The sequence below is a fragment of the Grampus griseus genome (assembly GCF_964374135.1).
Source record: "Grampus griseus genome assembly, chromosome: 15".
Taxonomy (NCBI): domain Eukaryota; kingdom Metazoa; phylum Chordata; class Mammalia; order Artiodactyla; family Delphinidae; genus Grampus; species Grampus griseus.
Window position 1 is genome coordinate 58,847,810 of NC_139009.1, and position 24,830 is coordinate 58,872,639.

General features: G+C 42.6%; 1 protein-coding gene across 1 annotated transcript; it reads left to right on the plus strand.

The window, feature by feature from the left end:
* Positions 1-1,120: 1,120 nt before the first annotated feature.
* PCYOX1 (prenylcysteine oxidase 1) lies at positions 1,121-23,646 on the plus strand (the record flags this gene model as incomplete). The annotated part of the gene is made up of 6 exons (XM_082672425.1): positions 1,121-1,292; positions 2,393-2,599; positions 3,622-3,796; positions 19,448-19,659; positions 20,016-20,168; positions 20,687-23,646. 6 exons carry the CDS (start codon positions 1,121-1,123, stop codon positions 21,343-21,345), a joined length of 1,578 nt encoding a protein of 525 aa, XP_082528551.1. The 3' UTR covers positions 21,346-23,646.
* Positions 23,647-24,830: the final 1,184 nt, after the last annotated feature.

Below are 24,830 nucleotides of genomic sequence, written 5' to 3' on the forward strand. Positions count from 1 at the left end.
CTAATTGTCATCTGTCTCCCTCCACTAGAATGTCTGTGTCATTAGAATCAATATTTTAAAAAAATCAATATTTTCTACTGATTTTTCTCAAGTTCCTGGAACACTGCATGCCACTTGGAAGGAACTCAATAAATATTTGTCCAATAAATGAGTCCTTTTTTGTAGTGGATCTTCTGCTTCCTTTCTCCAAGCTTATCCTTTTTTTAAACCATAATTTTATTTATTTATTTATTTGGTTGCTCCGGGTCTTAGTTGTGGCATGCATGTGGGATCTAGTTCCCTGACCAGGGATCGAACCCAGGACCCCTGCATTGGGAGCTCGGAGTCTTATCCACAGGGGATAAGACTCTCTTATCCACAGAGACCTTTCTTTTTATCCAACTTGTTTTCCTTCCATCCATACTGTTCTTCATGTTCATGTACTAGTTTTTTCTTTTCCTTTTTTTTTGACTGGGTGGGGGCGGGTATTTTAATTACAGAAATGAGATCATATAATACCTATCACTCAGTCAGCAGATTTTCTCACCTAACAATACTAGGACAATAGACACTGATGTTACAAATCTTTTTAATGCTTGCATAATGTTCCAGCATATGAGGTGAGTACACTACTTTCATTCATGTTTGTCACTATTTTTCCACTCCCTTCACTTTGGACCATCCCATCCCTGATCTCCCCCATTTTTCCTTCTACCTAGTACCGTTTACCCATTCATCCTGTACGCAACAGTCCCGAACATAGTGATCACTCAGTAAAGTGTTTGTTGCACCCCTGGTCTGTTTCTGGCAGCGATTAGCTGTGTGCATTGTTTGAGCGAGAGCGACTGAAGGGACAGAAGAAGGCACGACTGAAGAAATTAAAAGCTGGGGTGAGCCTCCTCTGGAGCCTTTGGTCTCTCCCTGAAGCAGCGTGGGCTTCGGAGGGTCAGGGCGGGCTTAGGGGACCGAGAGAACCGGATTGGCAGCTCTTGGAGGGAAGGGTGGCCCTGGGGTGTCAAGGGCGGCCGTGGGGTGTCAAGGGCCTGTGCAGCAGAGCGGGATAGGTTGGGGGTGGACCTGGGCGGGGCTTGGAGGGGCGAGGCCAGCCAGGGGGCGGGGCGGGCAGAGAGCGCAGACTCAAATGCGGGCGGACAGCTGGGCTTTCCAGTCCGACAACAACGCTTCGAGAGCCATGGAGGGTACCGGTGGGCGGCTCGCTTGCTCGACCGTGGGGCCGTGGCTGGGGTTGTTGCTGCTGTGCAGCTGGGGGTTCCCTGGGAGCGCCGAGCCACGGGCCCCGCCGGAGAATATCGGTAGGCGAGAAGGAGGCGGCGCGCGGCGGGGGCGGTGGGAGCGCGCCCCACGCCGGGCGGCCGCTGCCTGATGCTCCAGGCCGGGCACCCGCGACTCCCGCCGGGCCGCGCAGAACGAGCTGCTTGCGCAAGTGGAGCTCTCCCCGGTTCGCACCTTGGGACTGCTTTACGTGCCCCAGGGACCGCTCTTTCCCGGGCGTGGAGACTTGCCCACTTGAGCAATGGGCCGTGGAGGGGGGCGACCCGGGCTGGCGGGCGGGCGCCAGGCCTCCCTGCAGCCCCTGAGTCGGAGGCCTTGGGCTCCGGGGAGGCTGAGGCCCCTCCCGCGGCCTTCCCTTGCTGCACTTGTTGGGAAATCGGTCTTCTGGCTGGTCCGGGAGCGACGGGCCAATTCCGCTCTGCAGATGAGAGGCGCATGCGGGCACAGCACACCAAGCAGCGCAGATAAGCTGACCGCGCTGGCCGCGTCTGCTTCCAGTGATGGGCTGGGGCGCCCTTCCCCCGTCCGCTTTGCTGAAGTCGGCCGGCTGGCACAGTACCCTGGCTTGCACAAGTTCTCTGTCTAGGACGACTACACAGCCGAAACAGTCACTCTTTTAGTTTGAGTCGTTTTGGTTGTTTCCCCCTGTTTATTATGTTTTGTTTTGTTTTTTTTTATTCTCCTTTAAGCCGTGTCCTTTGGAATCATTAACCTGTTTACATTAACGAGACGGAACAAATCAAGGCAAAAATGGCGGCCACTTTATTTGAAATGCGTCCTGGAAAGGCCCCGCCTCCTCTGTTCCTTTGCATTGGGCACAAAGAAGGGTGTGCGGCGGTCCACTTGGTTCTTCCGCAACGAACTGTGAGAATCTTGGGCCATCTGGCAAAAAAAAAAAGAAAAGTGTAACTACCACTTTTGTCTGGGGGCAGTGTCTGGCCAGATTCATAATTCTATCTTCACTGCAGCTGTCACTTGCCTCCCCCTCCCCAGGCTTCCCTAAATTGTTGATCACAGGCTTAAGCAACGTCTGTTGTTGATTTACGGCCTTTCAAAAACAAAGCAAACCTACAAAGCTGGTAAGAGGGAAAAAAACTTGTTCCTTCTTTTTCCCCCATAGCGATTATTGGAGCTGGCATTGGTGGCACTTCAGCAGCCTATTATCTGCGGCAGAAATTTGGGAACGATGTGAAGATTGACGTGTTTGAAAAAGGAGAGGTGGGGGGCCGTCTGGCCACCGTGACCATGCAAGGGCAAGAATATGAGTCAGGAGGTTCCGTCATCCATCCTTTAAATCTGCACATGAAGCGTTTTGTCAAGGACCTGGGTATGTAATTTGGTCAGACAAGCAGACTTCAATATGCATGGATATTGTTGTCAGATAGGGAACTGAAACTTTCCTGCCTTGTTAATCATCTTTTACAGTGAAGCTGGTAAAACTGCTTTCCTCACTTTCCTGCTAGCAGTTGGTGCTGCCTTAGGAGCTGCTCTGCTGTAATGGGACACTAGTTATCTGTATCTTCAGTTATCTGGAATTACAGCCATGGGGCACAGGGTGGGGATGGTTGCTGCCGTGGCTTCTCAAACCTCTGGGTTCGTGTTAAAGAATCAAAGAATGGTTGGAGTTAGCAGAAACCCTAGCGTGCTCATTTTACAGCTGGGGAAATGAGGCCCAGAGACTTGAGGTGTCTGGCTTAAGGTCACTCACACAGCTGTAGGTGCAAACATGTGCCTAGAACTTGGGACATCGGACTGCTTGCCTACCAGCAGAGGCACTGGACAGGTATGGGGGAAGCGTGGCCAGCCTCTGCAGGCTATTTCCTCAGGGAATATTGTGTAATTTTGGCCTTCTTCCAGTTATCAGAACTATCCAGTTATGCAAAATAGGATTTGCACAGGAATGGGGCTGACTTCTTTTCCTTAGCTGCTTGCCACATCTCCGGTGGATGCCTCCTGGGCCTCTTTCCTCCGTGAGGGCGAGTGTATGCCAGGAGCCATTTATGCTGCCAAGAGTCATGTCTGACATTTCTGTTTTTAAGTTGAATTCAGCTCATCCTTTGGTTTTTTTCTTTTGACTTTTTAGTCTTTTTAGACTAACTATAGCCAGTCTCATTTTGATGTATCTGCATGATCATCCAACCCATCTTTCAGGGAATCCGCTTTTGGAAAATGTGGTGTCTAGTGTATCACCCACTGTTCTAAAGATAGAGCTCCTTTAACATGTCTCCTGAGAACTGGGGGAAGCCCGGATTCACTCACTTCAGAACGTCCCCGGTAGCTTCAGATTATCTTCTCTCATTTGAGCAGTACAGAAACCACTGACTTAGCTACCTTTTTTTGTTTTTACAGGTCTCTCTGCTGTTCAGAGCCCTAGTGGCCTAGTGGGGGTGTATAACGGAGAGACTCTGGTATATGAGGAGAGCAGCTGGTTTATAATAAACATGATTAAACTAATTTGGCACTATGGATTTCAGTCCCTCCGAATGCACATGTGGGTAGAGGATATATTAGACAAGTTTATGAGGTAATTTCTTCTCTTCCATTTAACCTAAGACTTATTAGATGATCTGTAGGAATTATAGTTTCTTGGAACAGTTCTCTACCTAACTGCAGCCTGTTTTTAAGATCGTTAGGCAAAATGTTTTGTATACAATACGCAGACCATTTATCCACTTCGAAGCTGAAAGGGTAGTTTATTTTTGCTTCTGAAAACATATTTTGCAAATGCTTATTTAATGTTACCAGACACTTTAAAATGCTCTACAAATATTAACTCCTTGAAGTCTCGTGACAGCTCTGTGAGGTAAGTACTGTTATTAGCTTCTTTTCACAGGTGTGAAAGGTGGAAGCTTAGAGAGGTTTCAAGTGTGCAAGTCCACCCGCCTAGTAACTGGTGGAGCTGGAGTTCTTACCCAGGCAGTCAGGCTCCAGAGTCCTCTCTCTTAGTCTCGGAACTGTTTTAGTGTTGTGTATAGATGAATGAGCTGATGTGTACAAGAGCTTGTAGAAAGGATCAGAAAACGTAAATGAGCTTTATTTAACTGTGACGTGATGTTTCAGTGAGCCAGCAGCCTGAAATATCAGTTCTGAGACCCAGGAATTTAAATTAGGATATTAAATTCCCACACTGTCTTGTGTAGTGAGAATACAGGTGCCTCTTTTCCTTCTCTATGTTTTTCTGTCTTTTCAAAAATTTCTTTGTGTATGAATATGCATTGCTTTGGGAAGTAGGAAAAATAACATAAGGTAACCAGTCTACCTTTGAAAGATACAACCTATTTTTTTTTTTTAAGGTCATTGGCATGTGCTAATTTTTATGCCGGTTTACAGTTTTAGGTCCTGGAGAAACTCAGCTTGTAAATGCTAATAATGTTTCATTACTGTGCCTGTGCCAACGGAATAAAATAATTGTTAAAAAGGTAAAATTAGGGACTTCCCCTGGTGGTGCAGTGGATGAGAATCCTCCTGCCAATGCAGGGGACCCAGGATCGATCCCTGGTCGGGGAAGATCCCACATGCTGCGGAGCAACTAAGCCTGTGTGCCACAACTGCTGAGCCTGTGCTCTAGAGCCTGTGAGCCAGTACTACTGAGCCCATGTGCCCTAGAGCCTGTGCACTGCAACTACCAAAACCCACGTTCTCTAGGGCCTGCGTGCCACAACTACTGAGCCTGTGTGCTGCAACTGCTGAAGCCCATGTGCCTAGAGCCCACGCCCCGCAACAAGAGAAGCCATTGCAAGGAGAAGCCTCCGCACTGCAATAAAGAGTAGCCCCCACTCGCCACAACTAGAGAGAGCCTGCATGCAGCAACGAAGACGCAATGCAGCCAAAAAAAAAAAAAATTAAATTAAATCTGTCAAAAAAAAAAAAGGTAAAATTACATGTCATATGACCAGGTATTGCCCAGCACAGATGTAAGAGGTGAATAGGATAAATGTACTCTAGTTTCTGTAACTTTTAGTAGTTAGGGATTTCTTTCTTTCTAAACATCATTCTGAGGTCAATTTCTTGAACTCCTTTCCAGCGGGTACGTTAAGTTCAGCTATAGTGCAGGTTGTTTTAAAGTAGTCATTCATTCCTTTGTTCATTCACCAAATATTGAGTACTTATTATGTGCCAGGCAGTATTCTAGGTCCTAAAGATGTAGAACCCAGAACATGTCCCTGCCCTCAAAGAATACATATTCTAGTAGAGAGACAAGCGGTTTACTAGGAAAATATATAGAACTTGTATAGAGACAGCCAGTCACTTTTTTTAAAAAATTTTTTATTTTTTGGCTGTGTTGGGTCTTCGTTGCTGCGTGTGGGCTTTCTCTAGTTGCGGTGAGCGGGGGCTACTCTTCCTTGCAGTGCGTGGTTTTCTCATTGTGGTGGCTTCTCTTGTTGCAGAGCACAGGTTCTAGGCGCACGGGCTTCAGTAGTTGCAGCATGCAGGTTCAGTAGTTGCGGCCTGCGGGCCGTAGAGCGCAGGCTCAGTAGTTGTGGTGCATGGGTTTAGTTGTTCCGCAGCATGTGGGATCTTCCCGGACCAGGGATTGAACCCTTGTCCCCTGCATTACAGCCAGTCACTTTTTTTTTTTTTTTTGTGGTACGCGGGCCTCTCACTGTTGTGGCCTCTCCTGTTGTGGAGCACAGGCTCCGGACGCGCAGGCTCAGCGGCCATGGCTCACGGGCCCAGCCGCTCCGCGGCATGTGGGATCTTCCTGGACCGGGGCACGAACCCATGTCCCCTGCATCGGCAGGCGGACTCTCAACCACTGCACCACCAGGGAAGCCCTACAGCCAGTCACTTTTTAAAGAAAGGGGGCATGTTGCTGCATCCTCAGCAGGAAAATCAAGTTCATATGGCATCAGATACAGCCTTGCCTGTGTGTATCAGTTTTCTTGACATGTAGAGAATTGCCCTTTGAGAAATTAAGAAATCACTTTTCAAGTGAATTAAGGATATTACAGAACTGTGAAAAAGACCCAGTGAGGGGATACATAAGTTATACTATTTTTAAAAAGTTTATTTTATTGAAGTATAGTTGATTTACAATGTGTTAATTTCTGCTGTACAGTGAAGTGATTCAGTTATACATATATATACATTCTTTTTCATATTCTTTTCCGTTATGGTTTATCACAGGATATTGAATATAGTTCCCTGTAGATTATACTATTTTTGATTTTAGAAAACAATTCCCAAACTTCATGGAATTACTGCCCCCCTCCAGTGTATCTTTGATACTTGATTATAGAGCACTGACCTTTGTGTTGTTTAAAGGGCCATCCATCATACATTACTGTTTATTTCAATAAACCAAGAACATGCAGATCTTATTTTGATAATTTTGTCATACCCTATGAGACAGTTGGAGAAAGGGCAGGTATTGAGCCAGCATGTGCCAGTTGCTAAAGTAGTGAAATACTGCTGGACTTGTGAAATAGCTACTAGCTGCATGTTTTCTCTTCCCTGGGAGTCTCCTCCACTGCTCCAGCAGGGAGTCTTGACTCAGTTCCAGTGCTGTAGTCAGTCTACTTTCTGTTTAATGTTGTACCAGTTATTAAATATTTGTAATATCACTCATGTTACAAAAACCAGGATTGGGAGCCACAGAGGTTGCCAAAGAGGACTCTGGAACAGTGAAATCCCCAACATTTCAGTAAAGTAGTAGTTATTAATCCTGGCTGTACATTATATTCACATGGGGATCTTTTTTTTCTTTGGCCATGCTGCGTAGCTTGCAGGATCTTAATTCCCAACTAGGGATGCAACCTGGCCCCCGTCAGTGGAAGTGCGGAGTCCTAACCACTGGACCACCAGGGAATTCCCAACATGGAGATGTTTTAAAAATAAGAATGATGTGGGACTTCCCTAGTGGCACAGTTTTAAAAATAAGAATGATGTGGGACTTCCCTGGTGGCAGAGTGGTTAAGAATCTGCCAATGCAGGGGACACAGGTTCAGTCCCTGGTCCGGGAAGATCCCACATGCTGCGGAGCAACTAAGCCCGTGCGCCACAACCACTGAGCCTGCGCTCTAGAGCCCGCGGGCCACAACTACTGAGCCCGTGCACCGCAAATGCTGAAGCCCGCACGCTCTAGGGCCTGTGTGCCGCAACTGCTGAGCCCGTGTGCTGCAACTACTGAAGCCTGCGCGCCTAGAGCCTGTGCTCCACAACAAGAGAAGCCACCACAATGAGAAGCCCGTGCGCTGCCATAAAGAGTAGCACCCGCTCGCCACAACTAGAGAAAGCCCTCGCATAGCAATGAAGACTGAACACAGCAAAAAATAAATTAAAAAAAAAAAGAATGCTGTGCTCTACTCCTAGACAATTTTTATTTCATTGGTTTGTAGTAGGCATCTGGGCATTGGTGTGTTCACCTCAAGTGAATCTTGCCTATAATCAGGGTTGAGAACCACTAGATTAAAATGCGTAATTGGAGAATATTCTTGAGTTTTTTCTTTCTTTGAATGGTGTAAGAAACCTAAAGTCCTTGCTCAACACATTTTCTCCCTTTTTTGGATATATATGACAGATCCGGTTGGCTCCTTTTTAAAGTGGCTTGTGTGATCATCTGTAGAAATTTTTGGGAGATTTGTTGACCAGCTTTGGGGAGGTACATTGTCATTTTTGTGCTTCTATTTCAGAGTGTGCACAGTGTGAGCAAAAGCCCATGTAACAGTAGTAAACCATGATACTTGAAAGAGGGTTCAAGCTTGTGGTAGGCAAGGCCCCACACCCCTGGGAGTATGCATTTTTCTTTGCTGTTGAAGGTATTTGGGTGGAGATCCTGCTGCCCTTGATATCCACACTTGCCAAGTCAATTTCCAGTTCTGAGCATTTATTTATGCAGTTTTTCTGGTTGGATGCCATTCTTTATTCCAGAATTCATGTCTTATCTCACCCCTTTCCTAATACTTTAGTCACCATTCATGTCTCTTTTCGAACATCTCTTAAGTGTTATATGGTGCACACCACACACACACTTGTGTTGTTCTGTAGTATGCATAGTAGCCAGAATGTCATAGATGTTCAGTCACATATTTGTTGAATTGAATCCTGTGGTCCACAAAATGGCTTCCCGTTGAGATAGCTTGGCTTATAGGCTGGGTTCAAGCTCATTCTTGTCTCTAGCACTTAGTGCATTTCTGGGGATATGTTAGATCCTTAACACTTCTTGATCTGAGACTGATAGGACTCATAGTGAAAGGCTTTATAAACACCCTTTTTATTCCTCAAAGGAAAAAAGTTACACCTAACAAGTCATTTTTTATTCTTTTCGTTTTCTCATTTCCCAAATCCAGTCTATCTTGAATCCTATCAGTCTTTAAAATATATTCAGAATTTCACCACTTCTCACCACCATCACTGCTACCGCTTTGATCCAAACCACCATTATCTCTTGTCTGGCGGCATGTGGGATCTTAGTTCCCCAACCAGGGATCAAACCTGCATCCCCAGCATTGTAAGCACAGAGTGATAACCGCTGGACCACCAGGGAAGTCCTGTCTGGATTGTTGGAATAGCCTCATGTGGTGGGCTAAATAATGCCTGCCTCCCTCTGCAAGATGTCTACGTTCTAATCCCTGGAACCTGTGAATGTGTTACCTTACGTGGTAAAAGGGACTTTGTAGATAAGATTAAGGATCTTGAAAAGGGGAGATAATTCTTAATTATTTAGGTGGGCCCAATGTAATCACAAGAGTTTTTATAAGAGGGAGGCAGGAGAATCAGAATGAGTATTAGATGGGATGATGGAAGAAAGAAGTTGGAGTGATGCTTGGAGGGGCCATGAGCCAAGGTGGCTTATGGAAACTGAAAAAGGCAAGAAAATGGTTTCTTCCCTCAGAGGTTCTAGAAGGAACCAGCCTTGCTGACACCTTGACTTTAGCCCAGTGAGATTGACTTTGGATTTCTAACATGCAGAACCATAAGATAATAAGTTTGTATTGTTTTAAGCCACTGAGTTTGTGATAATTTGTTACTGCAGAAATAGGAAACTAATTCACCTCCTAACTCATCTCCCAGCTTTTGCCCTTGTGCCATCACAATCCGTTTTCAGCATAGCAGCCAAAGTAGTTTTCTAAAAATCTAAGAGTCATCACATTACTCCTCTGCTGAGAAACTTTCAGTGGCTATTTCATGCAGAGTTACAGCCAAAATCTGTGCCATGGCTTGGAAGACCTGATAGGATGTAGATAATCCCATTCATCATTTTTAAATTTCCTGTTTGTTATGGGCAGAGTTGTGTGTCCTCCCCACCCCCAAACTTATATGGTAAAGTCGTAACCTCCTGTACTTCAGAATGTGGCTGTATTTGCAGATAGGGTTGTAATGAAGTAATTAAGTTAAAATGAAACCGTTAGGCTGGGCCCTATCCAATTTGACTGTTGTCCTTATAAGAAGAGTAGATTAGAACACACAGAAGAGGCACCAGGGATGTGCACAGACAGAGGAAAGACCATGTGAGGACACAGCAAGAAGGTGGCCATCTGCAAGCCAAGGAGACAGGCCTCAGAAGAAACCAAACCTGCCAACACCGTGATCTTGGACTTGGAGCCTCCAAACCTGTTGGAAATAAATTTCTGTTGTTTAAGCCAGCCAGCCTGTGATACTTTGTAATGGCAGCCATAGTGAACTAGTATACAGTTGGTATTCTGCGCACTCGTTCACCCATTGTTGAAAGTGGGATATTGGAGTATCCGGCTGTTATTGTTGAACTGTCTGTCTCTCCCTTCAGCTCTGTCAGTGTTGCTTCATGTGTTTTGGAGCTCTGTTGTTAAGTGCATATATGTCTGTAATTGTTATGTCTTCCTGATGGAGTAACCCTTTTATCATTATAAAATGTCCTCCTTTGTGTCTAGTAACAAATTTTGTCTTAAGTCTATTTTCTCCGATATTAGTGTAGCCACTCCTGCTCTCTTTTCATTACTGTTTGCATGGTATATCTTTTCCCATCTTTTTACTTACAACCTATTTGTGTCTTTGAATCTAAAGTGTACTTCTTGTAGACAAGATAAGTTGGATTATTATTATTATTTTTTAAATCCAGTCTGCCAATCTCTGTGTTGTGATTGGAGAGTATAGTCCATTTATGTTTAATTACTGTTGATATTTGCTTTTTATATGTCTTTTTTCTTTTTGGCTGCACCACATGGCATGTGGGATCTTAGTTCCCCACCAGGGATTGAACCTGTGCCCCCTGCATTGGAAGGCGGAGTCTTAACCACTGGACTGCTGGGGGAGTCCCTCTATTTGTCTTATATCATTTTTGTTCCTCTGTTTCTCCATTACTCCTGTCTTTTTTTTTTAACCCATTTATCTTTTGATGGCTATTTGGGTTGCTTCCACCCCTTGGCTATTGTGAATAATGCTGCAGTAAACGTGGGTGTTCAATTATCTCTTTGATCCTGCTTTCAGTTTTTTTGGATATATACCTAGAAGTGAGATTGCTGTATCTTTTGGTAATTCTACTTTTAATTTTTTGAGGAAACACCATACTGTTTTCCATAGCAGCTGCACCATTTCACGTTCCCTTCAACAATGCACAAGGGTTCTAATTTCTCTACACCCTTGCCAGCACGTGTTATTTTCTGTTTTTTAGATAGTGGCCATCCTAATGGGTGTGAGATGATAATCTCTTTGTGGTTTTGATTTGCATTTCTCTAATGATTAGTGATGTTGAGCATCTTTTTTTTTTTTTTTTGTAAATTTATTTATTTATTTTTGGCTGTGTTGGGTCTTCATTGCTGCATGCGGGCTTTTCTGTAGTTGCGGCGAGCGGGGGCTACTCTTTGTTGCGGTGTGCGGGCTTCTCATTGCAGTTGCGGAGCATGGGCTCTAGGCACGTGGGCTTCAGTAGTTGTGGCAGGCGGGCTCAGTAGTTGTGGCTTGTGGGCTCTAGAGCGCAGGCTCAGTAGTTGTGGTGTATGGGCGCAGTTCCTCCGCGGCATGTGGAATCCTCCCGGACCAGGGCTCAAACCCGTGTCCTCTGCATTGGCAGGCGGATTCCTAACCACTCTGCCACCAGGGAAGTCCCTCTTGAGCATCTTTTCCTATGCTTGTTGGCCATTTGTATGTCTTCTTTGGAGAAATATCTATTTAAATTGTTTGCCCATTTTTTAATTGGATTTTTGTTGTTGCTGAGTTGTAAGAGTTCTTTATATATTCTAGATGTTAAACCCTTATCAGATACATGGTTTGCAAATATTTTCTCCCATTTTGTAGGTTGCCTGTTCACTCTGTTGATTGTTTCTTTCACTGCACAGATGTTTTTAAGTTTGATGTAGTCCCATTTATCTTTTTGCTTTCGTTGCCTGTGCTTTTGTTGCCATATCCAGGTAGTCATCGCCAAATCCGATGTCATGAAGCTTTCTCCCTATGTTTTCTTCCAGGAGTTCTACAGTTTCAGGTCTTATGTTTTTGTCTTTAATCCATTTGGAATTAATTTTTGTATATCATCTAAGGTAAGGGTCCAGTTTCATTTTTTTGCACGTGGATATCCAGTTTCCCAGCCCCATTTGTTGGAGATACTATTCTTTACCCCATTGTGTAGCCTGGGCACCTTTGATGAACATTTGATGATATACATGAGGATTTATTTCTGGATTCTCTGTTTTGTTCCACTGATCTGTATGTCTGTTTTTATGCTGGCACTAAACTGTTTTGATTACAGTAGCTTTGTATTATGCTTTGAAATTAGGAAGTGTGAGACCTCCAGCTTTGTTTTTCTTTCTTCATATTGTTTTGGCTATTTGGGATCTTTTGAAATTCCATGTGAATTTTAGGAATTTTTTCCAGTTCTGCAAAAAAAAAAAAATGTCACTGGGATTTTGATGGGGATTGCACTGAATGTGTAGATCACTTTAGGTAATATGGACATTTTAACAATTTCAAGTCTTCCAATCCATGAACACAGGATGTCTTTAATGTCTTTCAGCAGTGTTTTGTAGTTTTCAGTGTACAAGTCTTTTTGTCTCCTTGGTTAAGCTTACTCCTAAATATTTTATTCTTTTTGATGCTATTGTAATGGATTGTTTTCTTCATTTCCTTTTCGTATTGTTCATTGTTAACATAGTGCCTTTAAAAAATATTGAGATATAATTGACATATGACATTGTGTAAGTTTAGGTGTACAACATGTTGATTTGATACATTTATAATATGTATTACATTATGATTACCACCATAGCTAAACACCTCTGTCATATCACATAATTATTATTTCTTTTATGCAGCAAGAACATTTAAGACCTAGTCTCTTAGAAACTTGGAAGTATATAAAATAGTATTGTTGGCTGTCATCATTATGCTGTGCATTAGATCTCTAGAATTTATTCATCCTCTAGGTGGTGCCTTCTTTTGTTTTAGAGAGTGTACCATTTTAATTCTCTTGCTGTTTCTTTCAGAATACATATTTTTGTTATTGTGTTAGTAGTTTCCCTGGGGATTACAGTTACTATCTTAACTTAAAATAATGTTAATTGCTTAAAACAATGTTAATTGAATTAATACCAACTTAATTTCAATAGTACACAAAAGCTTTACTCCAATATAGCTTTGTTACCTCACCATACTTTGTGCTATTGTCATACAAATTATGTCTTTATGTTCTATAAGCTTATTAGTTTTATAATTATTGCTTTATGCAGTTTTTAAAAAGTCAGATAAGGGGAAAGAATTTCAAGCATATACAGTGGTCCCTTGGTATGCATGGGGGATTGGGTGCAGGACCACCCCACAGATACCAAAACCTGCAGATGCTCAGATCTCTTACAGTTGGCCCTCTGTATCTGTGAGTTCTGCATTTGTGGAAATGGAATGCCAGCTGTATATTTTTTAGAAAAAATTTGTGTATAAGTGGACCCATACAGTTCAAATCTGTGTTGTTTAAGGGTAAACTGTATATCTTTATACTGTCTTTTTTTTTTTTTTGCGGTACGCTGGCCTCCCACTGTTGTGGCCTCTCCCGCTGTGGAGCACAGGCTCCGGACGTGCAGGCTCAGCGGCCATGGCTCACGGGCCCAGCCACTCCGCAGTATGTGAGATCTTCCCGGACCGGGGCACGAACCCGTGTCCCCTGCATCGGCAGGCGGACTCTCAACCACTGTGCCACCAGGGAAGCCCCTATACTGTCTTTTATATTTACCTATTTAATTACCTTTACCCATTCTTCATGTGGATTTGAGTTTCTGTCTGGTGCTATCTCAGCCGGAAGGGCAACTTTTAGTATTTCTTGTAGGGAAGGTTTGCTAGTGTTAAATTATCTGTTTTTGTTTACCTGGGATTATATTAATTTCTCTTTATTTTTGAAGGATAGATTTGCTGGATATAGAACTCTTGGTTGATAGTCTTTTTTTCCCCCGGCATTTTCAATATGTCATCCCATTATCTTCTGGACATCATGGCTTCTGAAGAGAAGTCAGCTCCTAATCTTACCGAGGATCATTTTTGCTGGATGAGTTGCTTTTCTCTTGCTGCTTTCAAGATTTTCTCTTTATTTATCCACAGTTTAACCATTATGTGTTTAGGTGTAGATTTTTTTGAGTTTATCCTTTTTGGATTTGTTGAGCTTCCTGGATGTATAGATTATTGTCCTCCATCAAATTTGGGAAATTTTTGACCATTATTTCTTCATAAATTTTTTGTTGGTTTCTTTTTTCTCCTCTCCTTCTAGGATTCCATTATGTGTATCTTGGTATGCTTTTTGTTGTCTCACAGGCTCCGAGGCTCTGATCATCATTTTCTTAACTCTTGATTCTTTCTGTCCCTGATTGTATAATCTCAACTGACCTTATCTTTAAATTCACTGATTCTTCTGCTGTTTCAAATCTGCTGTTGAGCCCCTCTAGGGAATTCTTTTTTTTTTTTTTTTTTTGCGGTACACGGGCCTCTCACCGCTGCGGCCCCTCCCGCTGCGGAGCACAGGCTCCAGCTCCGGACGCGCAGGCCCAGTGGCCATGGCCCACGGGCCTAGCCGCTCCGCGGCACGTGGGATTCTCCTGGACCGGGGCACGAACCCGCATCCCCCGCATCGGCAGGCGGACTCCCAACCACTACGCCACCAGGGAAGCCCTCCTCTAGGGAATTTTAATTTCAGACTATACTTTCCAACTCCAGAATTTTAAATTTTTTTCTATAATTGCTTTATTAACAGTCTATTTGTTCTAATCATTGTTTTCATACTTGCTCTAGTTCTTTAGATATGGATTCCTTTAGTTCTTTGAACATATTTATAATATCTGATTTAAAGTCTTTGTCTATGGGACTTTCCTGGTGGTCCAGTGGTTAAGACTCTGTGCTTCCAATGCAGGGGGCGTGGGTTCGATCCCTGGTTGGTGAACTAAGATCCCATGTGCCGTGTAGCGAGGCCTACTAGTCTTTGTCTGGTAGGTCCAATGTCTGAGTTTTCTCTGGGAAAGTTTCTGTTGACTCCTTCCTCCCCCCCCCCACCCCATGTATGGGCCATACTTTCATGTTTCTCTGAGTATCTCGTGATTTTTGTTGAAAACTGGACATTTAAAATAATATTAAATGGCAGCTCTGGAAATCAGAACTTCCCTCACCCCAGGTTTGTTGTTGTTTGTTTGTTTAGTGACTTTCTGGGACTGATTCTGTGAAGTCTGTGTTCTTTGCCATGTATGGCTACTCGAGTGTGTGTGTTGGGATGTGTTTGCAATGCTCTGGAGGGTGGTTTACAACTCTACTTTAGCCTTTACTTCTGGCTTGCTCAAAGCCTCAAGGTCAGCCAGAGGTGACAAGATTAGGGCCTTCTCAGGTCTTTCCTGGACACGTGACAGCCTTGTACATGGACATGAGCTTCTAGGTCCCCAGGAATGAATTGGGGTTTTTCATTCCCCAATATCAAAAAAAAAAAAATCTTTTGTTAAGCCTCTTATCAGCCCCAATTGGTATCACAGCCTCAGGCAGCTGATGTTAAATTGCCACTGATGTTTTTGACAGATGCACTCAGGATGGGCTGTTTGTACAGAGCGAGCTCTGAATCAGGTCAAAAAAGACAAGCCCTAATCTAAAAAATACAACAAACTAGTGAAAATAACAAAAAGAAACAGACTCACAGATATAGAGAACAAACTAATGGTTACCAGTGGTGGGGGGAATACAGGGGTGGGGGCTGGGAGGTACAAACTATTGGGTGTAAGATAGGCTACAGGATGTATTGTGCAACTTGGGAAATATAGCCAATATTGTGTAATAACTGTAAAGGGAGTATATCCTTTAAAAATTGTATTTAAAAAAACAAAAGGACAGTCCCTGAGGAAGGAGCTTTTGAGTGAGTTGCCAGATAGGGCAAAAGTGGCACTTCTCTGGGAATGGGAATTTTGGGATGCTCTCTGGGAATGGGAATTTTGGGATGCTCTCTGGGAATGGGAATTTTGGGATGCTCCAAGCCTGTTTTATCCCCTGCTGTGGCTGCCAGCTTGCTGGTTTCACAGGGATTGTAGTTGCAAGGCTGCTGATTTTGAAGGCTACCTTGTTGCTAGCAAGAGGGGAATGGGAATAGGGGAAGTTAAAATACCACAAGGCTCACTTGTTCTTACAGACATTCAGCCATTTTTCTTGAATAAATTCTCCTGGGATTTTGTTTATTTCCAGAGTTTTGAAAAAGTTGATGTTGACAATATTTGTCAGTGTTCTCATTGCTTTTATTTAGGGGCAGGTTTTTTAAGGTCCTTACTCAATTATTGTAGAAGTGCTTCATCCCATCTTCCCTACTTTTTTCTGTCTGTGCCTCTACCTGTTCTCCTGGATCTCTCTGCTTCAGCTGCAGTACCAGGCATGCTGCTGTCATAACGCCTTTGCACTGCTCATACCTCTGTCTGAAATATTTCCCCCCACTCCCGTCCCTGCAAGGATTGTATCCTCACCTCCTTCGGGTGTTTGCTGACGGATCACCTTCTCAGTGAGGCCTTTCCTTGACTACTTATTTTTTTGTATCATCTTATTTAGAGTTGCAAGCCTGTCAGCTCCAAACATTTCCAATCTATTTTTTTTTTTAGTTTTAATTTTATTTATTTATTTTTGGCTGCATTGGGTGTTCGTTTCTGCACGCGGGCTGTCTCTAGTTGAGGTGAGTGGGGGTGGCTACTCTTCGTTGTGGTGCGTGGGCTTCTCATCGTGGTGGCGTCTCTTGTTGAGGCGCACGGGCTCTAGGCACGTGGGCTTCAGTAATTGTGGCGCATGGGCTTAGTCGCTCCGTGGCATGTGGGATCTTCCCAGACCAGGGCTCGAACCTGTGTCCCATGCATTGGCAGGTGGATTCTTAACCACTGTGCCACCAGGGAAGCCCTCCAATCTTATTTTTGATTTACTTTTCTCCTTGATAATTATCATCCTCTAAACTGTCATATAATTTGCTTGCATTTCTTTATTTATTTTATTGCCTGTTTCCCCATCTAGAACAAAAGCTCCATTAGAGCAGGGACTTTTTTCTGTGTTGTACTGACTTCTGCATCCTTAGCACCTAGAACAGTGTCTGACTCAAAGTTGATGCTCCATAAATATTTGTTGAATGATTAAATGAATGAATGAGTGAATAAATGGGTAGGGGGTATACAAATGTAGTTTAAAAAGAAAAGAAGTTTGTGTAAGCAATCTGATTAGCAGAAACTACTTGTTACGTCTCACTTTATAGTAAATAGGCATTCTTTTTTTCTTAAATTTATTTATTTCATTTATTATTTATTTTTGGCCGTGTTGGGTCTTCGTTGTTGTGTGCGGGCTTTTCTCTAGTTGCGGCGAGTGGGGGCTACTCTTCGTTGCGGTGCGCAGGCTTCTCATTGCGGTGGCTTCTCTTGTTGCGGAGCACAGGCTCTAGGTGCGCAGGCTTCAGTAGTTGTGGCTCGCGGGCTCTAGAGCGTAGGCTCAGTAGTTGTGGCGCAGGGACTTAGTTGCTCCGCGGCATGTGGGATCTTCCCGGACCAGGGCTGGAACCCTTGTCGCCTGCATTGGCAGGCGGATTCTCAACCACTGCACCACCAGGGAAGCCCCTAAATAGGCATTCTAATGCAGGGGTCTCTAACCCCTGGGCCTTGGACCTGTTAGGAACCGGGCCAAACAGCAGGAGGTGAGCAGGGACGGGGTTGGGGGGGTGGGGGTGGGCTGGGCAAGCGAGCGAAGCTTCATCCGCCGCTCCCCATCGCTCGCATTACCGCCTGAACCATCACCCCCGCCCCGTCCGTGGAAAAATTGTCTTCCATGGCACTGGTCCCTGCTGCCGAAAAAGTTGGGGACGGCTGTAATGCAGCTAGTATTGTAAAGCAGTTACGGTGCTCAGTGTTTATACGGTATATATTGTCTCATGTCACCCTCTATGAGGCCTTTACTTAGGAGGCTTGTTTGAGTGGGGTTGGGGCTCTGGTGGGAGGAGGCAGGGAATCATTTTTTTATAACATCATACTTAAGTTATTTAATTGGCTACTATTTTGTCATGCTGACCATTACAAAAGATTGCTCTTCATTTTATGAGGTATTCAGTGTATTATTTTTCTGAAGAACTCAGTGTTCTCATCTTTTTCCAACTTCCTAGGGACTACAAGCCAAACAGTATGGGCCGGAAGGAATTATTTTAATTTCTCAGTTTTGGCACAGAGAATTTTTCCACAAAAATATATTCAACATTTTGTATACTACACCGTTAGACAGTAGGTAATGTTGAAATGGATATGACATTATCTCTGCTCTTTAAAAAAATTACAGATTATTTTGAGAGAAGAAATTTGATGTAAAAACTCTTCTATGATCACTGGTAGAGATCTTTCCTTGGCACTTATTTCTTCCTTTGCTTCATACACTTATCTGTGCATATTCCTGAGTACCTGTTCCTAACTGTAAGTTCCTTGAGAGAAAGAAACCATGTCTTCCTCATTTTTGTATCACTTGCACCCTGAAAAAATATGTATTGAATTATTGCATGAACTAATTTATGTGAACATTTTTTCAAGTCTCTAAAGTGCAGAGAATGTCAGGTGATAGTTCCTAAAAATTAAATAATTCGAAGTAGTATCTAAGTGCTGAGCATGAGTGCTAAGTTTTATGGGACTTTTGGAGGTGATGACATCACTGTGGACTGGGAAGTTGGGTAAGACTTTGCAGAGGGTTTGGGATTCAGGCTCTGAAGGAAAGTGTAGCTAGTTGTTGTATGATTAGGGATGGGAAGTGTATTCCAGATGGAGGGAAGAGGCAGTGCAGTGTTTGGGAGCAATACCCAGAGCATATTTGAGAGCAGTGAATGAATGGGGCAGCTGTATTCAAGTGGAAGATTGTGTGTGTGTGTGTGTGTGTGTGTGTGGTTGAAGGCAGAGGGGGATAGTGGTTCTTGAGCCTTCTACTTGCCATGTGACTTTTAGACAAGTTCTTTAACTTCTACTTTGCTTCTTTATCTGCAATTGAGCAAAGGAGTTAGTTAGACTTGATGAGTTTGGCTCTAAAAATCCATGATTTTTTTTTTTTAATGTCAGAACTTTAGTAAGTAACAGTAATACGCAAGATGTTTTTTGAGTAAGTGGATGGATGACAAAATAAGGGTATTTTAGGACATCTGGGAGATTCATAAATGTTTTAAAGAAGAGAAACTAGAGGCAGGTAGATCAGTTATTCATTTTAGTAGTTTGAATATAAATCCTCACTTAAGATCAGGGAGATGAGAATGAAGTAACAGAAGAGATGTTAGAAAGATTGATAAGGTTTCCTTCTTAGGTGGGAGAAGCAGAGAGGAGAAGTGAAATGTTTAAATTTGAAACTAAATGAACCGAGAATGACATGTAGGATGTTGGGAGTAACTTGTTATTTTTGGTTGTGGGAGGAGAGAGGATCAAGTCTAGTGGAAAGGTAAAGTTTAACTTCAGACATGTCTAAGTGTGCTCAAGATAAGATGAATAAGACATACGTACTTCTTGAAGGGTGCTCCCAGTGACCATATTAATGCAGAAGAGTGTATATAAAGGACAGTGGACTTCCCCCAGAGGAGGCGGAGGGAGAGGGAGGCCAAGAACCTCTGGGATACCTGGGGCAGATGGTGACTGAGGTGCATCTCACAGGATAGGTAGGGACTCATCAGAAGGACACATGAAAGTCACTTTGAGTCTTAGAATGCTATTTTCCTTTTTTATGTGTACCCTTCCCCCTGTCTTGTTTGGTGTTTAATGGCCATTTCTTTTCTGTTCAAAAGGATCTACCGCTACCAATCTCATGACTATGCCTTCAGTAGCGTAGAAAAGTTACTACATTCCCTAGGAGGGGACGACTACCTTGGATTATTTAACCGATCACTTCTTGAAACCTTGCAGAAAGCAGGCTTTTCTGAGAAGTTCCTCGATGAAATTATTACTCCTGTCATGAGGGTCAATTATGGTCAAACCATGAACATCAATGGCTTTGTAGGTAAGTCAGGGCTTGGAATAGTTATGGACATTAGTTTACAGAGTGGTTTACCTGATGCTATGGTGGCTCCTTACTTTAGGCCATGTTTTGGAGAAGACTGCCTTTCCTTGTGAAACCTCAGACACAATAAAAATGTTGGCAAAATTGTGTATATGTAAATGTGCATTTCTATGGGAACAGAGTCTTTAGCTTTTATTAGTTGAATGCTTCTCATCTGGGGGAGATTTTGCTCCCAGAGCCACTTGGCAATGTCTAAAGACATTTGGAGCAGGGCTTAGCTAATTGGGAAGGGAGAGTGGGTAGAGGGCCTCTTACAGAGTCAGAATTAAAACACATTTTCTTCCTACCGCTGACAGGGGCAGTGTCAATGTCCTGTACTGATCCTGGCCTTTGGGCAGTAAAAGGTGGCAATAAACTTGTTTGCTCACGGCTCCTTCAGGCTTCCAAAAGCAATCTTATATCTGGCTCAGTAATGTCCATAGAGGAGAAAACAAGGACCAAGCAGACAGGTAAACTTGAACTTCTATTTTACTGTTCCTAATTTTCCCTGCAGAAAATAACTGCTTGGGGAGAAAAACCTCTTTCTCCATCTCTCACTCACTTCCAAATGATGGAACGGAATTTTAGTTTCCCGACCAGGGATCGAACCTGCACCCCCTGCACTGGACGGCCAGGGAAGTCCCAAATGATGGAATTTTAAATTGGAGGTGTTGTATGTCATGTAGAAATACTCACAAATGTGCTCAAGCACAGCAGCATGACTCTTTGGATTTAAAAAATAATTTCATCCTCAAAAGTAAAACTTTCATATTTTGTACTTATTGACAAGATTTTATTTCCATTCCAAGTAGAAAATTGGCCTCATTGTAATACAAATCCAAGGGATAATTATCTTAAGGGATAAAACTTGTTTAATGCCTTAGAATTATAGAGAAACTATTAAGAAGGTATAGAATTATTTTTAGAAGGTATAAAATACAGTATGTTAGAAACATTAAAAAAATGTATGCTTCCCTATTTCCTCTAGGAAATCCCACAAAGGTGTATGAAGCGGTCTACCAAACCGGATCTGAGACCCATTCAGCCTTCTATGACATCGTCCTGGTGGCCACTCCATTGAATCGAAAAATGTCCAATATAACTTTTCTCAACTTTGATCCTCCAATTGAGGAATTCCATCAATACTACGAACCTTTAGTGACAACTTTAATTAAGGGGCAGTTGAATTCAACTGTCTTTACCTCTAGAGCTTTAGATGAGTTTGATCTCGGTACAGTCTTAACCACTGATAATCCAGATTTGTTCATTAACAGCATTGGGTTTGTGTCTTCTGTAGAAGAAAGTAATAATCCTCAACCAAAAGCGGACAGGTCACACGTTTGGAAGATCTTTTCAGCAGGACCTCTTACTAAAGAACAAATTTTAAAGCTCTTTGTGTCCTATGATTATGCTGTGAAGCGGTCATGGCTTGCATACCCTCATTATACGCCTCCAGAGAAATGCCCTTCCATCATACTCCACGATCGACTTTATTACCTCAACGGCATGGAGGTTGCAGCAAGTGCCATGGAAGTGAGTGCTGTTGCAGGCTACAATGCTGCTCTCCTCGCCTATCACCGCTGGAACGGGCACACACACATGATTGACCAAGAGGACTTATATGAGAAACTTAAAACTGAACTATGAAATACCACTATTTCTTTTTTTTCCGTCCTGGTTCCAAATGGAATTATCACTGCAAAAAAGAACACAGTCTGAGCAGAGACGATTTTGAAACAGATATTTTGCAGTTATCATTGTTTAACAAAAGTAATCCCAGTGAATCATGAGATATACAAGGTTCTAATTAAGCATGAAGGCATAACTATTGCATTTCCAAAATTTATTCTTTATATCCATCAGCAGTGTTTCCCAAACTTCTCTGATCATAAGAATCATGTGGAGTTTGTTAAACGTACGGATTCTCTAGCTCCTCTGGAGATTCTCATTTAAGAGGTCTGGGGTGGGGCCCTGGATTTTGAACCAAACCTTAAAGCATTTTAAGCGGAGCACTTGAGGAAGACTTATCTTTTAGTTCGGGACTAGTTCATTTGTGCTTCGCAGCTGGATGTGACCTTCAGTCAGATACAACTACTATGGGAGCTGGTATCTTATGCCTGGCTTTAGTAATTTATATTTTTCAAAGTACATATGCCCATGCTTGAAGCCTTGACTTTCAGAATGTTCTTTTCATTGCTTCTGTCTCTATTTCATTAGGGGTGAAAATCAGAAGTCTTAGTTTAGTATAAATTTAAGATGTCATACAAAAATCTTAAGTAAAATGAAAAGTGCAGGCTACTGATTTAAGAAATTGGCCTTCTATTATCAAACCCTCACCTGAGGAGCTTTTAAAAATAGTGATGGAGCTCCACAACAGAGATTCTGATTTAGTTGATCGAGGACAGGACCTCAGCTTTTTGTAGCTTTTGAAAGTTCTTAACGTGCATCCTGGGTTGAGATTCACTAATGGTGGTGGTTTATGATGTTTCCCAAGGGTTTTTAGTGCCTTACGAGTCCCAAGAAACCCAGTCCGTTATCAAAGCGGGTCCATGTTGCAAAGAATGATTTCTCTCATTGAGAACTCTAGTAATCTTGATAGTAAGATGCAGTGACAGTCTCACAGCAGAGGCAACTTAGATTACTCCAGAGCAGTTGGCACTAGAGGAGGATATTCAGCAAGACACCTTGCTTGATCAGATCCCGTGTATGTTCAAACTGTTAAATGCTTCTAAAGGTACTGTAGCATTTTGGTTGAGAAATTGGTTGCTGAAATCTTTTGAGGCCCTGGTTCTGAGCCTCAGCTGTACATTGGAATCACCTGTAGGAGTGCTTCCTGAATGATTCTAATATGTAGCCAAACTTGAGAACCAGTTCTCCATCTGTACAAAGATCATGAGGGACTGTCCTTATAGTCACTGGGAGGACAGGACAAGTAAAAGCTTGTTAATTCTAAAAGTAACTGCAACCAAGTTAACATGTTTTTTTTTTTTTTTAAAAAAAAGCCCTCCAGATTATAGCAAAAAAGAGAACACTGATTCTTAAAACAATTTCTTCTCTATTACAATTGTGAATAATATGCTGATAAAACTGCCAAGATATATTTGATGTAGAGGCAGGAATTAAATTTATAGTTTGTCAAAGGGTCAGCTTTTTACTATTTTTATTCTTAATAAGTATGTTGAGACATTCAGTTTTTCCTTTTGTGGTTTTAATGAAGAGAGTATGTAGAGAGTGTAATACTATTATGTATATGCTAAAAGTGGGTGAATACTAGTGAGGTAATTTAATTTCTATCACTTATAGACTTGTTTTGCGATAGGACATATTTGTACTTAGAACACCAATTTAAAAGGTTGCTGTTATATCAAACCCAACTCTGTTTTCCAACAAGGCATCCGAAGTTGTTTCCTCAAAGAGCAAAACAGGTTATCCGTATGTCAAGCATATTAGTATTAATGCAATTACAGCATTAAAAAAACTTTTTTTTTAAACTGGAAGAAAAACCTATCAGGGCCTATTATTCCAGGAGGCCGCTCAAATCATCTTTTTACAGAAGAGACTGGTAAAAATTATGCAGGGGCTGAATGAAGGCCAAGTTCTGCTCCAGTGGTTCTCCAACTTGAGTGTGCATCGGAATCACCTGGAAGCCTTGTTAAAACATTGCTGGGCCTCACCCCAGAATTTGTTTCAGTAGGTGTGGAGTGGTATACAAAAGACTGCATTTCTGTTATGTTCCTAGGTGATGCTACTGGTCTAGGAACCACTCAGAAAACCAGTTCAACAATTCAGCTCTACGTGGCTGCAAAAAAACACAAGCTTGTTGACATTAGTGAAGAATTAAAAAGAGAATGGAAAAATAGAAATGTATTGGCCTTCGTTAGTTTGATCCCTCTCGCTATTCTTTTGCTGTAAACATTTCCTATAAATAGGAAATACCACTTTACATACACATAAGCCACCCGTTTTATTATACTTTACAAGTACCTCACGTACTCAGTGTACACCCCACTCTCCAGTTTTAAAGCAATTCATGATTCGTAGGCTTTTTACCAGATCACAAAAATAAGCATTTGCTTGATAGGTTTCTTAAAGTTAGGTTTATGATACAACCATCTGTAAAATATCTCTCATTTGAGTTTGTGAACCATAAAATTTATGAACTAGGTGAATATATCATGGGCAGTGTTATCACTATCTTCTCCACAAAGAACCACAGTGCACTGGAATGTTTTTCTCTGGAATTGTATTTCTACTCTTGTATTCAAAAAAAATTTCCCACGTTATGTTCAAAATAAAACCATGATATCATGACTTCCTGTGTTTTACTTCTGTTGTACTATATGGTTGACCCTTCAACAATGTGGGGGGTAGGGACGCCGACCCCCAAGCAGCCAAAAATCTGCGTGTAACTTAGTCAGCCCTCTGCACATGTGGTTCCTCCATCCAGTTCAGAATCCGTGGATTCAAACCACCATGGATGGTGTAGCACTGTAGTATTAGCAAATTATTTACTAATAATCCAAAATTATTTTGGAAAAAATCTGTATAGAAGTGGGCCTGCACAATTCAAACCTGTGTTGTTTGAGCAAAACCGTACTTGGTATGTAAACGTATGTGAAAAAGTCAGAGTCTGTCAAAGTTATGGCAAGAACTTTGAAAATTCCAGTTAATGTTTCAGAAGAAACCTACTCAGGCTTGCAGCTTCTTTATCTCTGTTCAGTGGTAAAAGATACAGAAAATGGGCATCCTTGCCAATGTTTCATATTTAATAAGATTCTTGTATTTTAATGCATTAAAAACCTCAGGGACTTCTAGTGGGTGAGCATCCGCCTGCTAATGCAGGGGACAGGGGTTTGATCCCTGGTCCAGGAAGATCGCACATACTGTAGAGCTAAGCCCGTGCGCCACAACTGCTGAAGCCCGAGCGTCTAGAGCCTGTGCTCTGCAACGAGAGAAGCCACCATAAGCCCGTGCACCGCAACAAAGAATAGCCCCCGCTCACTGCAACTAGAGAAAGCCTGCACGCAACTACGAAGACCCAGCATGGCCAAAAACCAGAAAAAACAAAAAACAACACCCGTGAACAAATCAGTCACAACCAGGAACAGGTCATGATAGAAAAAAATCAGAAT